The sequence below is a fragment of the Acytostelium subglobosum genome (assembly GCF_000787575.1).
Source record: "Acytostelium subglobosum LB1 DNA, scaffold: scaffold17, whole genome shotgun sequence".
NCBI classification, from domain to species: domain Eukaryota; phylum Evosea; class Eumycetozoa; order Acytosteliales; family Acytosteliaceae; genus Acytostelium; species Acytostelium subglobosum.
In genome coordinates this window covers 549,294-563,521 of record NW_012236516.1, presented here as the reverse complement: position 1 = coordinate 563,521, position 14,228 = coordinate 549,294, and the positions used below count along the sequence as shown (strand labels likewise).

General features: G+C 44.3%; 5 protein-coding genes across 5 annotated transcripts; 2 read left to right on the top strand and 3 right to left on the bottom strand.

Annotated features, from left to right (window-relative positions):
* Nucleotides 1-574: 574 nt before the first annotated feature.
* SAMD00019534_082350 (hypothetical protein) lies at nt 575-3,839 on the top strand (the record flags this gene model as incomplete). Its single annotated transcript, XM_012896695.1, has 6 exons — nt 575-650; nt 738-1,283; nt 1,359-1,595; nt 1,661-1,773; nt 1,837-2,164; nt 2,236-3,839. 6 exons carry the CDS (start codon nt 575-577, stop codon nt 3,837-3,839), a joined length of 2,904 nt encoding a protein of 967 aa, XP_012752149.1.
* A 24-nt stretch (nt 3,840-3,863) lies between these two features.
* On the bottom strand, nt 3,864-5,005 carry SAMD00019534_082340 (hypothetical protein; the record flags this gene model as incomplete). Its single annotated transcript, XM_012896694.1, has 3 exons — nt 3,864-4,243; nt 4,309-4,795; nt 4,871-5,005. The coding sequence occupies 3 exons, from the start codon at nt 5,003-5,005 to the stop codon at nt 3,864-3,866; spliced, it is 1,002 nt and encodes a 333-aa protein (XP_012752148.1).
* Nucleotides 5,006-5,229: 224 nt separating this feature from the next.
* SAMD00019534_082330 (hypothetical protein) lies at nt 5,230-6,204 on the bottom strand (the record flags this gene model as incomplete). The annotated part of the gene is made up of 2 exons (XM_012896693.1): nt 5,230-5,493; nt 5,566-6,204. The coding sequence occupies 2 exons, from the start codon at nt 6,202-6,204 to the stop codon at nt 5,230-5,232; spliced, it is 903 nt and encodes a 300-aa protein (XP_012752147.1).
* A 497-nt stretch (nt 6,205-6,701) lies between these two features.
* On the bottom strand, nt 6,702-8,051 carry SAMD00019534_082320 (hypothetical protein; the record flags this gene model as incomplete). The annotated part of the gene is made up of 1 exon (XM_012896692.1): nt 6,702-8,051. One exon carries the CDS (start codon nt 8,049-8,051, stop codon nt 6,702-6,704), a length of 1,350 nt encoding a protein of 449 aa, XP_012752146.1.
* A 1,672-nt stretch (nt 8,052-9,723) lies between these two features.
* On the top strand, nt 9,724-11,664 carry SAMD00019534_082310 (hypothetical protein; the record flags this gene model as incomplete). The annotated part of the gene is made up of 1 exon (XM_012896691.1): nt 9,724-11,664. The coding sequence occupies one exon, from the start codon at nt 9,724-9,726 to the stop codon at nt 11,662-11,664; it is 1,941 nt and encodes a 646-aa protein (XP_012752145.1).
* Between the last annotated feature and the right edge of the window lie 2,564 nt (nt 11,665-14,228).

Sequence of the window (14,228 nt, the reverse complement as noted above, 5' to 3'; positions counted from 1 at the left end):
TCGATCGATCGACCAACCGAGTTGAGTAATAAGTAGGATGAATGGAATGCTTGTCGAGTTCAAAGTCAGAGTCCAAGTGCCGATCATTCATTCCACCAATTAATCAATCAATCAAATAGTTAGTTTTAGAGTTTGTTTCAGACTTTATAATTAGTTATCTTTAACTTATACCAAGTCCAGGTCTTTGTTCTCAGACCTTTCAAAAATTCGCAACAAATTAGCCTTGCACCACGTCGATCAATCTTCTGATCAAGTGTTTGACGAATGGGTGAACCCCATCACAAACCCCTTCTTGTTTTTTTGATCAAACACAACACTGATAGTAATTATGCCAAGGTGGTTGATGGGGTTCAAGGGTGTTGCAACATCAAGAGAAGAGACCCTAGGGTGTTTGTTTAGTGTAGTAGGCACCACTTTTGATCACAATTATATATCTAAGAATATCCATAACCGATAAATATAAAAATCAATCGATAGACTGCGACAGTTGATCACTTTGACTGACTTTATGATTTATATAATCTATTATTAATCGATACCTACAAATAATACTACATACAGATATACACACACAATGTCATATCACCAACCAATAATACTTTTAGTATTTATATTATGCACAATCAATCAAATTAATGCTGATACCAATCGTATGTTCATCTCCCGTCCGTCCCTCCCTCCATCATCACAAACATCCATACTCACACTCACACACACTCAATCAATCAATGATGTAGAACAAGCAACAGTTGTTGCCACACCAGTCATCTCTGGTAGTAATCTATATGGCCAGATGTTGACAATCTCTGGATCAAACTTTGCCGCAGATGCCACTGTCAATGGAATTAGATGTCTTTATTCTCCATCTTACAACCCTTCAACACTATACATGTGTTCAATCCAAGAACCATGGACATCAAGCTCGATTACCTACACACTCACAGTGGGCGGCCAAGTGTCCAACGCCTACACCTTGACTGGTGTTAACCCCTACTCGTTTCCCATGACAGTCAGCCAGACGCTGCTACCCTATGCCAGTCCACCCATCACCATCACAGGATCATTCCTGGGCAACTCCAGCAATCCACCAACTATAATGATCAAGTCATCTACCAACTTCACCTACACAGTACCATGTGGATCGATCAAAACATTGATTGATCAGACCAAGATTGAGTGTACTCCAGCTATCGTTAGCAAAGATGACACTAACATGACCCTGAGTATCCAGCTTCCCGGTGTCAATCAATTCACAAACAGTGAGGCCCTAATCAATTATAGGAGTATGTATTATTGATTGTCATCACTTTGGAACTATACCTTTCACTCACACACTCATGTCCATGAACAATATTCAGGGTTTAGTGTATCAAATGTTCAACAGGATAATGCTACTATGACTGTGTTTGGAGACTTCTTTGACATCTATACCAATACAATGGAGATTGCTATTGGTTCTGGAAAGACCAATGATATTAAATGTACACGTACAATGTGTATATTCACTGTAACACCAACAATGACCTATGGACAGTTCACCATGAAGGATAACACAACAGGTTCAACAGCCTCAACTGTATTAGCTCCACAATGGAGTAAGTATTATAATAATATGTTTGATAAATTGATTGATTGATTGACACTAATATACATTTTCCAGAACCTGTGATTAAGTATCCATGGATTACTGAACAGAATCCGGATGCAAGTGGACAAGATCATTTGATTGTTCACACTCAATTGATTGAAGGAGCAACATCGGCCAATGTTAATGTGAGTGGTGTATCCAATCCAACTACATACAGGGACCCTTTCAATATCACTCTGCCTCAACAGGTCGGATCCATCTTGATTGGAATCAATGGTTATAATGCTCCTACATTCTTCAACTACATCTATCCAGCACCTTTGATCAAGGTTGTGTCAACGTCGTCTACTATTGACAATGCTGCCAGTGTCACTATCAATGGCAAATACCTGTACCAGGCATCGCCAACACCCATTCTACCATCGATTGCTGGAATTGTCGGGCCATCATATCCAACAATTTCACCATCAGTAATGAACTACACTTTCCTGGTGGCCAACCTTCCAAAATATGCACGCTCTGGCAACATGACCGTGACCGTCGCTGGACAAGTAACATCATATCCAGTATTCTTGAGTAAGTACCTGAAGGATGTCCTTGATGCTCATTGATCAATCACTTACACGATTTGTTCAATCAATCATTAGAACCCAATGTAACACATATCACGACACCTCCAACATCTGGAGGCATTGTTACAATCACTGGATATTACTTGGCATTGGAGTCATTCTCTGGCGTGAAGGTGTTGGACATTCAAATCAATGGACAACCATGTAACAATTCTTCATATTTGAACTCATCATTCGATCCATACTACATCACTTGTCAGGCCCCACCAGGTAGTGGTCTTACCAATCCAACCTCCTTTAATGGAAATGTGTTGATACCAATGCCATACCAGCCACCAACCATCGACACAGTGTCATCAACGATTCTAGGTCAATCTGGTACAGTCACCATCTCTGGTTCCAACTTTGCCAACACCAGCATCACCGTTACCATTGGACCATATGCTTGTGGTGGACCCGTGGTCAATCAGGACTACACTCAGATCACATGTAACTTTGGCAAGCCAGTCTCTCCCGTCTCTAGAGCTGGACCCAACAACCAACGCCAACTTCTTGGTATCCCATCATCCAATAATGATTCGCTACCAGTGACCGTGGTTATCAATGGTCAATCAGTGACTCAGTCCAAGTTCTTGTACAGCTCCAACCCATCCACATGCATCAATCCATGTGATCATGGCACTTGTGTGAATGGCGAGTGTCTGTGCGATGTTGACTACACTGGAATCAACTGCTCACTAAAGCTGGACAACATCAACTCTGTCGATGTGCCAAAGCCAAGCATGACCTCCACGTCCATTGTGCTCGGATCACAATCAAGGAACGTGTCATTCGATATCTTGATAGCAGGCATTCGCGAGATCAGCTCAACTGATGTCATACTCAAGTATGTCGACATGCGCAACACTGTTTGGAACCTGATCAACACCACTGAGATCAATGGCAACTTGCATAATGTCTACAACACATCTTTGGATGGAATATCTACATTCGAGATCACCGTAGAGATGACTGTGTTTAAGGACAATCAACAATATAACTTTGAGGGCGATCTGTTCCAGGTGTCCAAGAACTCTGTCAAGTACAAGATCACTCTTTCCAAGTGGCCATTCACAGCCAAGACCAACTACCTACAAGTGTTGTTCCAATCAAGCGCATCACCACAATCAACATGTGATGGCAGTGGAGAGGTCAATCCCAAGCTGGGCAGCACAACTAACAACACCAAGAACTCACTCCGTCAACTTGAGATCCAACAAGGCACTGGACTGCTCCGAGCATACTACTCTGATCGTCTTCTGGTCGATGGTCGTCTGTCATACAGCCAGGTGACCAAGGTCGACGACACTGACCCTTCCATGTCCGGCCTCGACACCAACAACTCCACCAAACTGTTTGTCATCACCGCACTCAACATCCCACCATTCACCGACAGTGCCGTCATTGATCCAAACTACGCCTCATTGTTGGTCGTCAACGAGGACGTGCCCGTCTGTGGTACAGCGTCCAAGTCCAGCCAAAGAGTATGGCTGATCCCCGTCATTGTGGTGGCATCCATCGTTGGAGTTGCACTCATCGTCATCACTGCAGTGTTGGTCGCCAAGAGGAACAGACTAAGACTGATGCTGGCTGGAGTCAAGCTGCGAGAGATGTCCAACAAGAGAAAGAATAAAGTGTGATCGATCCATTTATTATTACTATTATTATCTCGAAAGGAATGCCTTCACCTTGAGGATGATACCGCCAAGCATGGATGGCATCCAGGGTTTCCTCGTGAGATCCTCGACAGCAATGCCAAGCTGTGACCAGAACATCCTGCTGAGAGCATTGGTAGCGTATCTAGCCTTGAGGAATGAATAGTAGATGATCATGCACAATGGTGATGCTTCGCCTCTGATGGTGCTGAATAGAAGAGTGAGCATGATCCACGCCTCCAATTGAATGGCAATCTCAGTCGCCCTCTGGCGATTCTGTTGCAAAAGAAGTAGCTTGTTGTAAAGGAATGGCACTCTGTCCCTGACCTGAGGAAGTCCAACATTCAACAGATGATAGACGGCATAGATTGCGTTGGGGAAGAGTATCACTTAAGTACAGAAGGCGGATGGGTTAGTGAGATTGAGAATGATCGATGGAGTGTGATGGACTTACTGATTGATGGTGGTCCAATGAAGTACATCATGATGCCAAACAGGAGGAAGTGAGCATTCTCATTGGTCATGGCGACAGTCTTGAGTGTTTCCATTGTGACACGTCCTTCAAACGTTTGATAGAGAGGGATGGCAAAGGAGATGATGGATCCCAGGAATGCACGGTAGAAGAACGATGGGTTACCAGTGAATAGGAACATTATTGGGAACACTACCACTGACACTTGTGCGCATATCCATGCAATATAAAGGAACCTTGTGAATTGAGGTGGCATTGACCTCTGTTGTTGTTGTGGTTGTTGTCTTGGTTGTTGTTGTTGTTGTGGTTGTTGTGGAGGTGGAGATGATCTAGATTGTGATGTTGATGAACTTGAGCTTGTGGATGATGGTCTGGCATGGGTATGATTGGATGATTGTTGAGGAGGTGGAGACGATGTTTGTGGTTTAGACGATGAACTTGAGTATTCTCTAATGACATATTCAGGGTCCTGTATGTCGTGATAGCATATATATATAATTAGTATCTCAATCAATACATGTATTGAACTAGCCAAACGACTTACAATCTTATTCTTATAATACTTCTGTTTGAACTTGAATACCAACTGATCCATATTTGTATCACCTGGGAAGTGCAGACTTCCTACATATTGCTTCCAGTCCTTATCATTCTCCCAATCATGACTATCGAATGTCATTGTGTAAATGGTTGTCTAATCTTAACAAGATAGAGATAATAGAGATAGAGTTGCTGTTGTTGAATGAAATGAATGAAAGAGAGAAGTGTGTTCAAGTTCGAGCGAAAGTGTGAACTTGACTTCAAAGTTTGTGATGAGTCAGAGGGAGTGAGTTGAGTGCGTTGACTCTTGATCAACGGTCGAATGAATGACTGACTTTATGTTATATGTATGAATGTATATGTTTAGATCTCTTCAAGCTCTCCTTGATCATTCGACTTGAAGAATGTGTATGATAGTGTGATGTCTGTTAGACCCTTGAGACTCTTGTCGTCAAGCACCTCTGGTTCAATGACAAACAGTACTGGCATATCTATTGTCTCATTGGCCTTTATACGCTGCTCATCAAAGCAGAAGCATTGAATCTTTGTAAAGTAAGGACCGGCCTTCATCGGTGTAATATTATAAGTTGCAACGCCAATGATTGGTTGTTCTGTGTTGTTGGTAGCCTGTGATCCAACGAGTTGAGTGTGAGCGAGTCAGTATGAATGAATGAATGTGATGGCGACCATGACACTTACTCTGTAGAATGCAAGTACTGGCTCGCCTGGAAGACACTCGATGGTACTTTGGGTTGGCTTGAATGTCCAGGGAATCTTGTTGCCGACGGAGGAGGTGAATGATACTTTGATGGGATAGACCTCACGCTCTAGATTGCGTTTCTTGACATCTTGTACAACGTCTACGGCCTCGCGAACCGTACCACCATAGCCAGTGACACGACAGAACACTCTATACAGTGGCACAGCTGCATAAGACAATCCCAACACTGCTATAATCGATGCAGCGACCCACATTCCAACTGATCTATTCTTCTCCTTCAACTCCTCACTATATTGTCTTCCTCCTCCTCCACCGCTTCGTCTCTGTTGCTGTTGCTGTTGCTGTTGTTGTTCGCTATCATTATGTTGTTGTTGTTGTTGCTGTTGTTCATTCTGTTGTTGTGATTGTTTGTTTGTCTGATCTTCATCCTTTGGTGATGAGTTTGATGATGATGATGAGTAGCTCCTCAGTTGGAGCAGTGGCGTTGTTGTTGGACAATGACCATGACCAATGTTGTATCTTTGTAAGTTGGTGAGTTCACGCTGACCAAACAACAAGCCTCGACCTGATGATGTTGTCCTCAGTGTAGACTGCAATACTGTCCTTATGCCAAACATCATTAACTTATTATTATTACAACAAACAAATGAAGATAATGAAGTTGATTTGGTAATGTGCTAAATGAAGCCGATCAATCAAAACAAGCGGGAGGACAAGTCCCCAGGCCAGGCCACAAGTGATAGTGATGACATAATGATATGATATATATATATATATCCTTTTATTTACACTTATATAAGTTGGTTGGTTGGTTGTTATTAATGTCTAATTAATTGATGTTGACAATGCTTGATTGATTGAGTGTTCGTTTGATTGAATGGCTGGATGATTAGCGATTCCAGAGGAATGGCGTTTGCCTCTGTCCCACTGAGTGAGCCATGGCTTGATCAGCTGATGTCCCATCTGCGCGGGAACAGATAAGTAAATGCCTCTGGATGTGTGAACTTGTTGATATCATGTGATTGTGATTGGATTGTGATGCGATGATGGGAAAGGATAGTACTATAGATGGCGGATGATTGGGAAGCCACCCACCCACACTCATGACGCTTGATTATGCCTTGACCTTTCTCTTCTTGACTGTCTTCTCAAAGCGCTCCTCCTTCTTCTTGCGCTTCTCAATTGATTTGTTCAGCTCCTCGATTGTGTTGGTCAGATGTGACGAGTATGGCAGTAGACTGAGACGATGGCGCTCCCACTTCTCCAAGGGCAGGTCGTTCGACAGCAGTCCCTTGACGGCCGACTTGCCAAACAAGTCCATCTTGGCGATGGCGGCCACTCTGCTCGCGTTGTTCTTGTCGTCGTCCCACTGTGGCATACGGATCGCGTATGGCAGCGCCTGGATGACGTACTGGAGCAGCGTGGACCATGCCGACTTCTCCTTGAACTCCTCGCCATTCTCCACGAGCTGCTTCTTGAAGTTGTTGAGGCCGCTCTTGACGCGGTTGTACGAGTTGTTGTCAAAGTCAAACTTGTTGTTGGGGAACAGCTTGTTGTACTTCTTCTGGAGCGTGTCAAGCTCGTCCATGACCTCGTGCAGGTCGGGTGGCGGCATCACATTCTCAAACTCCTGCAGCAGATCGGGATGCATCGTGTGGAAGTAGTGCGAGCAGAGCGCGACCAGCTGCTCCTTGGTCAACGAGTTGAGCGAGCCCTCGAACGGACTGAATGTCTTGGCCTTCTTCTTGGACGACGACGACGACGATGACGAGCTTTTCTTGGATGACGCTGGCTTGACCTGTGGTGAATCGAGTGGCAGGCCATTCTCTACGCCGGCCGTGTTGCTGTTGCTGCTGGTCTGGGTTGTTTCCAGCTGGTGGTGCAGCGCACCCATGCCGACGCTGTGTTGTAAAGCTTGCTCACCCATGTCATACACGGGCGATGGCATCGAGTCTGAGGACGAAGGTGTCTGTGATATGCTGCCCTGCGATGGCACCGAGGAGACTGAGCTCTGGAGGTGTTGTTGATGCTGCTGCTGCTGCTGATGGTGATGATGTTGTTGCTGTTGCTGACTGCTCAGATTGACGAGAGATGCAATGGTCTGGTCATGTTGTTGCTGCTGCTGGAGGTGATGATGGTGTTGCTGTTGCTGGTGGTGCTGCTGTTGTTGATGTTGATGTTGCTGCTGCTGGTGATGGTGTTGTTGCTGCTGATGATGTTGTTGTTGCTGCTGCTGCAGAGTCAGTGAACTCTGATGCGAAGGGAGTGAGAGGGGTGGCAATGAATTGATTGGCGATGACGTTGGTGAGAGGATGCCTGTTGGGGCCATGCCAGGCACATGCATATTGTTGATGTCCATTATGTTTGGCAGCTGATGGTGACCATAGAGCGCATTGTTCATCTGGTTGTTATAGTATCCCATATGTGATGCCATGTTTGGCAACATGAAGTTACCAGTGTTCATTCTTGATTGTTTTATATTGTTGTTGTTGTTATAATAGTAGGTTGGGCTAAGGCCTTCTTCTTCTTGTTTTGGGTAGTATGCGCGCAAAGGGGTATCGTGTTGCGTGTGTCGACTGGATTGAATGACTTGATGAAGGAGGGGATGAGATGAGATGGATGAGCTATTAAATCGAGATGGAGATAGGACCTGGTCGAATGATGTGGAGGAGGGAGGATGGTTGTTGTTTGTTGTTGTTGTTGTTGTTGTTGTTTGTTTGTTGGTCGAATGGCAGGGGACAATGGGTCCTTGCTTGCTTGGTTGACTTGAATTGACTTGGTTGGTTGAAACGAGTAACAAGGGTAGGCCCTCTTCTATTGTGTTGTGTGTTCACTCGAAAGGTAATTAAGAGTAAGTAATGTGTGTGTGTGTGTTTGTTGTTGTAGCAAATGTTGGTGTTTGTTGTTGTTCTCGACGCTTTTGCTTCGAATCTGTGACTGTGCTAGCTGGCTCTCTTCTCGTTGATAGGGTGTACAATTCCAAACGTTTGTGTGTGTGTGTGTGTATGTGTGTGTGTGTATATAACTAATTGGTTGGTCAAGTTGAGTAATGTGTGTGTGTGTATTAATAATGGGGTGCGAGGAGTGAATGACTACCCAACACAACGTACTCCCCCATTTAAAAAAAATATTATTATTAATTTTGAACTTTTCAAATTATCAGTTAATTGTAACGGACGTCAACAAATGTCAACGCTTTTAGTCAGTTCAAAAACTACAACAAAGACTAGAGATAAAGAAACACTCATGAGTGCACTTGGATTGATTGATATATCAATAAGGTAACATTGTTTATATGTTGTTATTGATGTTCACTATTCATTACTACTTTACTTTGGACAGACATCAAGTGAAAGAATGAATAAGCTTCCAAATGGAAGAGAGAGAATTTTTATTTGGGACGATATAATGGCGATGATGGTGTTGGATTGATCGGAGATTGATTATTAAACCTCACCTGTGAGTCATTGCAATCCATCTTCAGTACCTGGTTATTTCATGCCATGACAACAACAGTATGTAGTATTATAATAGTCAATTAATGATTGCATTTTGGGATTAGGCTGCAAATCAGATGACTCCTGGACAAGTTCAATCATTCACTGACCTGACTAGACCTGACCTGAATGACTGGACAATCATGACTTTTTGTTCATTCAAACACATGCTCCAATTCGACCTCTGAGGGTTGGAACCAAACAAACAAACTTGAAGCAAAAAAAAAGACGAACACCACTACCACCCATTTAGTGTGTGTTTTTCGGAGTTGGATTGCCGATCACACGAGCGACACGTTTATCCATTTTGGGACATTACTTGCACTCTTTGGTCTGACACCATGCTACCCCCTCCTTACACCTGACCCTACTAGTGTTATTGTCTTCCCTTTGTTGGTGCATATGATGTGAGAGATATTTCATACTTATAAATTTTATTTATTTATTTACATTACTTATCCTTCAACTTTGCAAAGACCATTCATTGTCTTGTTGTTCTTGTTTGTGTTGTTGTTGACCTTCATTATTATTATTATTGTAGTTATAACTTTATATAATATATATATATAATTTAAATCAATCAAACTTCATTCACTTTATCAATCAATCTCAATCAATCAATCAAATATTAATACAATAATGGAGGATGCAACAAGAAGAATAGCTGTTACAGGACAACACTTGACTGTTGCTGTTGAGAATAATGCTACAAACTCACCTGCACCAGCTGAGCAATCATCAGCCTTGGTCACAAGCCAGCACACTTTCGACCCAAGGGCTCTGTTTGAGTACCTCTTCCCATACCACATCGATATGCGCAACCAGATAATGGAGGAGTGGCAGGATCCAAAGAATGAGTTGATCCACGCCGACTACTGCGGCATGTCGTTGGAGCAGGAGCGCGCACTCACTCGTCGCCAGTTCGATCTGCTGATGAAGATCTCCCAGAAGTACATCTCCGTGTGGGACTTTATCCGCGATCCAACCAAGATTGCCGCATGGACCCAGTCGTACAGACTGCGCAACATCTCAGTCACCACCTTGTTTGGCGTGCACTTCTCGCTGTTTGGCGCGTCCATTCTGCACTTGGGCACTGATGAGCAGCGCGAGAAGTACATCAAGCACGTCGAGGACCTGTCTATGTCGGGCTGCTTCGGTCTGACCGAGTTGGGCCACGGCTCCAACGTTCAGCAAATCGAAACACAGGCCGTCTATGACCACGCCACCGAGCACTTCATCCTCAACTCGCCAACAATCACCTCGCAAAAGTACTTTATTGGTGCCGCCGCCAAGAATGCACAGTGGGCAGTCATCTTTGCCCAGCTCAAGGTTGGAGAGAAGAACGAGGGTGTGCACGCCTTCCTCATGCGAATCAGGAACCCAGACAACAGCATCTGCCATGGTGTAAAGATCGCCGACTGCGGTCACAAGATGGCCCTGAACGGTGTGGACAATGGACGTTTGATGTTTGTCAACTACCCAGTGCCACGCGATCAGCTCCTGTCTCGTTACGGAGGCGTCAACAAGGCCGGTATCTACTCCAGCCCCATCAACCCAGCCGTCAAGAGATTCGCACACAACATTGGTGCTCTGGTCATTGGACGATACATCATCTCTTTGGGCTGCGTCAGCTTCTCAGCAGTCACACTCCTCAACGCCATCAACTACGCATTCAGCCGTCGTCAGTTTGGTGATGACAAGTGCGAGCGTCAGCTGATCTCATACGCCGTTCACCAGCGTCGTCTGCTGCCACATCTGGCCTTCAACTACGCCATTCACTTTGGTAATGAGTATCTGCTGCGTCTAATGTCCGAGAAGGAGAACAGAAAGGAGAAGGAGATCCACGTCTACGCCTCTGCACTCAAGGCCTACGCCTCATGGCACAACCGTGACTGTCTTCAGAACAGTCGTGAGGCTTGCGGTGGCCAAGGTTTCCTCTCAGAGAACCTCATCGGTATCTTCAAGTCCGAGACCGAGATCTACACCACATTCGAGGGCGACAACGTCCTGATGTACCAGCAGGTTGCCAAGTACATCCTCACCGAGTCCAGACGCAAGGCTCCACCCGAATACAATGTACCATCCGATGCCTATCGCAGCAAGACCGACTCGAAGCACCTCCGTTCACAGGACTTCATCATGGCAGCAATGACCGCCAGAGTACACCAGTACATCCCAGCCGTCGCCGCCAAGCTCATGGAGGCCGTCGGCAATGGAAAGCCAGTGTTGGATGCCTGGAACGACTGTGGAAACATCATCTTGAACCTCGGAATCGTGTTCACTGAGCGCTACCTCTTGGAGCGCTTCATCGACGGCGTCAACAAGTGTCCAGATGCCAAGCAGCGTCACGCCATGTCACTTTTGGTCAGTCTGATGGGTTTGGTCATCATCGAGAAGGACACCTGGTTCGTCAAGCATCAGTTCATCTCTGTCGATCAGTCCGACGCCATCAGCAACGAGATTGCTGATCTGTGTCGCGAGGTTGTTCCACTTGCAGTGGACCTGTGTGAGGCCTTTGGTTTCAACCAGCTTACTACTGCTCCAATTGGAAGAGATTGGATTCAACATAACAAATATTAAATTAGCGTGCCGACACTCCAATTATCAATGGAATCATTCCATGATCATTTTTCATTCATTTATTGTCTTTATGTCTTTTTCCAGAATAATGAATTTCGATTGTTTGTCCTTGGTCATCTTGAGTGGACATCGACGACAACACCGGTTGAATGAGAGGTAGACAAAGGATGGTCGGGTGACACTAATTGTGAACTGCACAAGGTTGGTTTGATCGATTTTGGCCAGGATTGACAACTGGTTATCGATTGCCAGGCGAGAGATTGACAATACTTTACATGATATCATTTCCGAACTCGTTATCTTGCAGTGATTGACGTCTGATCGTTTTGCAAGCTACACAAAAATGACTGGGAACAATCTAATTGATTGACTGAGGTGGCTAGATTTTTTCATTATGATTAGCTTCATTAGCTAAGTTCCTGATGATTTTGGATTGTTTGTCAGTGGTCATCATGAATGGACACCTTGGACAACACCTGTAGAAGGAGAGGTAGATAATTCTTGGTTGGATGAGCCTAATAGTGATCTTGGAAAAGTATGGTCGATCTACAACGGCCATCACAAACAACTTGTCAATGATATCCTGTATGGTACAGTCAATCTCTCGCCTGGCAATCGAAAACTTGTCGTCAATGTATACAGTCAGTGATTGAAGTGTTGGTGTAGTACCTGGAGCGGGAATAAGTGGCAACATATAATCCAACACACCCAAGTACAATGTCAGTCTTTTCAGTTGTCGACACTGTTCATAGAATCGTTGGACATGAGTGAAGTATTTCTCTAGTTTCCCCTGGCTGAATGAAAGTTTCAGGTCGAGAGTGAACGATTGAACATTCCTTGCCTTGTATAGGTTCTTGACGGGATGGTTCTCGCTCAAATTGATGAATGTGATATGGTCGAGTTCATTTTCGTCCATAACTGAAAGATGATCATCTTTGTATCGATATTCATCTTCAAAATAGTATCCCTGGTAACTGGTGTCCGCAATTGATCCTAGCATCCATGAGAACATCAGTCTTGGTGTCCCAGTGCCAGAAGGGTTTGGAAGGGGTGGAGCCGCAGGCGAGGTTGAGATGATATTAATCTCTAGCAAAGTTGGATGATCATCTACATAGATTCTGAACATCTCGATGAAGCATTGTGTATGGTTGTCCACAAAATCGTGTTCCATCTTGACAATACGGTACAACTCAGTGCCAAGTTGGGATCGATTGCCATAGTGATCGATGGTAAGGTAAGGTGTCTCTTGGAAATATATTTGTCTCAAATTCGGTGCGACGACTAACATAAAAGCAAAGTCGCGATGGTAGTGGTCGAATGGCACCGTCAATGATTGAAGGCGCTCAAGACATTGCTCGATGTGATTGGCTGGGATGTAGGGGATGTGCAGTGCATGTATGTGAAGTGGTGGATTGGCAAATAAACAATGTTTAGAGCCAATGTGATTGATCATTGAGCGAATATGGAGTAGTGGCGTCACATTGTTTGAGAGAATGGATGACACTGCTTGGTAGAATCCAGTGCACACCGTTGACAGTGATACAACCCAAATCGAGGGAAAGGAATCGTTGGACTCGTCAGGATATGTGCAATGATTTGTTTGATTAACAATGGAGATAGTGATGGAGATGCTGTTGCTTCAGAGGTTGATGATGGAGGTGATTGCTTGGTTGAGGTGGTGTCCAAAAACAACCTTGAGATTGACACCTTCTTGTACTGAACGTAGAGCTGGTGGTTTTGTTCAAACTCATCGTTTCGTTCCAGTTTGGCCAACAGTGCACTCTTGGAGATATTGAAGCCAGAATACTGGTGTCTATAGATTTTTAGATTGTGACGCCACATGAGTAGTCGAAAGATCACTGCAGGGTATCTACATTTCTCGACATAATAGACAAGGTTCATAGTATTTGAAGATACAAATCTGCCAATCCAATCAGTCCACACAAGAACTGGATCAGGACACAAGTCCATGCACTCATAGTATGTTTGATCTTCATCCATTGTTGGTATTCTTGTGAAGAGTTGACTGATTATTTGGTTGTCCAACATTGAATGGCGAGCCAGTAAGCATGCGAAATCACCAACGTTTCTGTTGGTGTTTGTTCTGATCTTCACCAATAGCTCGTTAAGGAAACTCTGTATCCATGGTCGATATGTGTTTATAAACTCTGTATCGTCATCCATCTTGAATCTTGTGGAAGTAGTGTATAAAGAATGTATTGCTGTGTTGATGTAGTTGTCACGTTGTTGATTTGAGAGTCGTCCACCCATGCCCTTAACAATGCCAAGCAAACCAGTGGCAATGTCGAACAATCTTCCATCATATAGGTTGTGTCTCTCCCCGACTCCGGGATTGATTGACATTGAGTTGACACGATCCATTATAGGCTGCCAAATATCCACACACTCGCCAAGTGATCCAAAGCATTTGGCAACACCAGCTAAGATGACCAGATTTTCCGGTGTCGAGAGTGCATTGAGTATTATTGATTCCAAATATTCTTTATAAAATTGTACCTGTTACATGTTAAGATTGATTGATTGAATGATTGAATGAGCGAGGG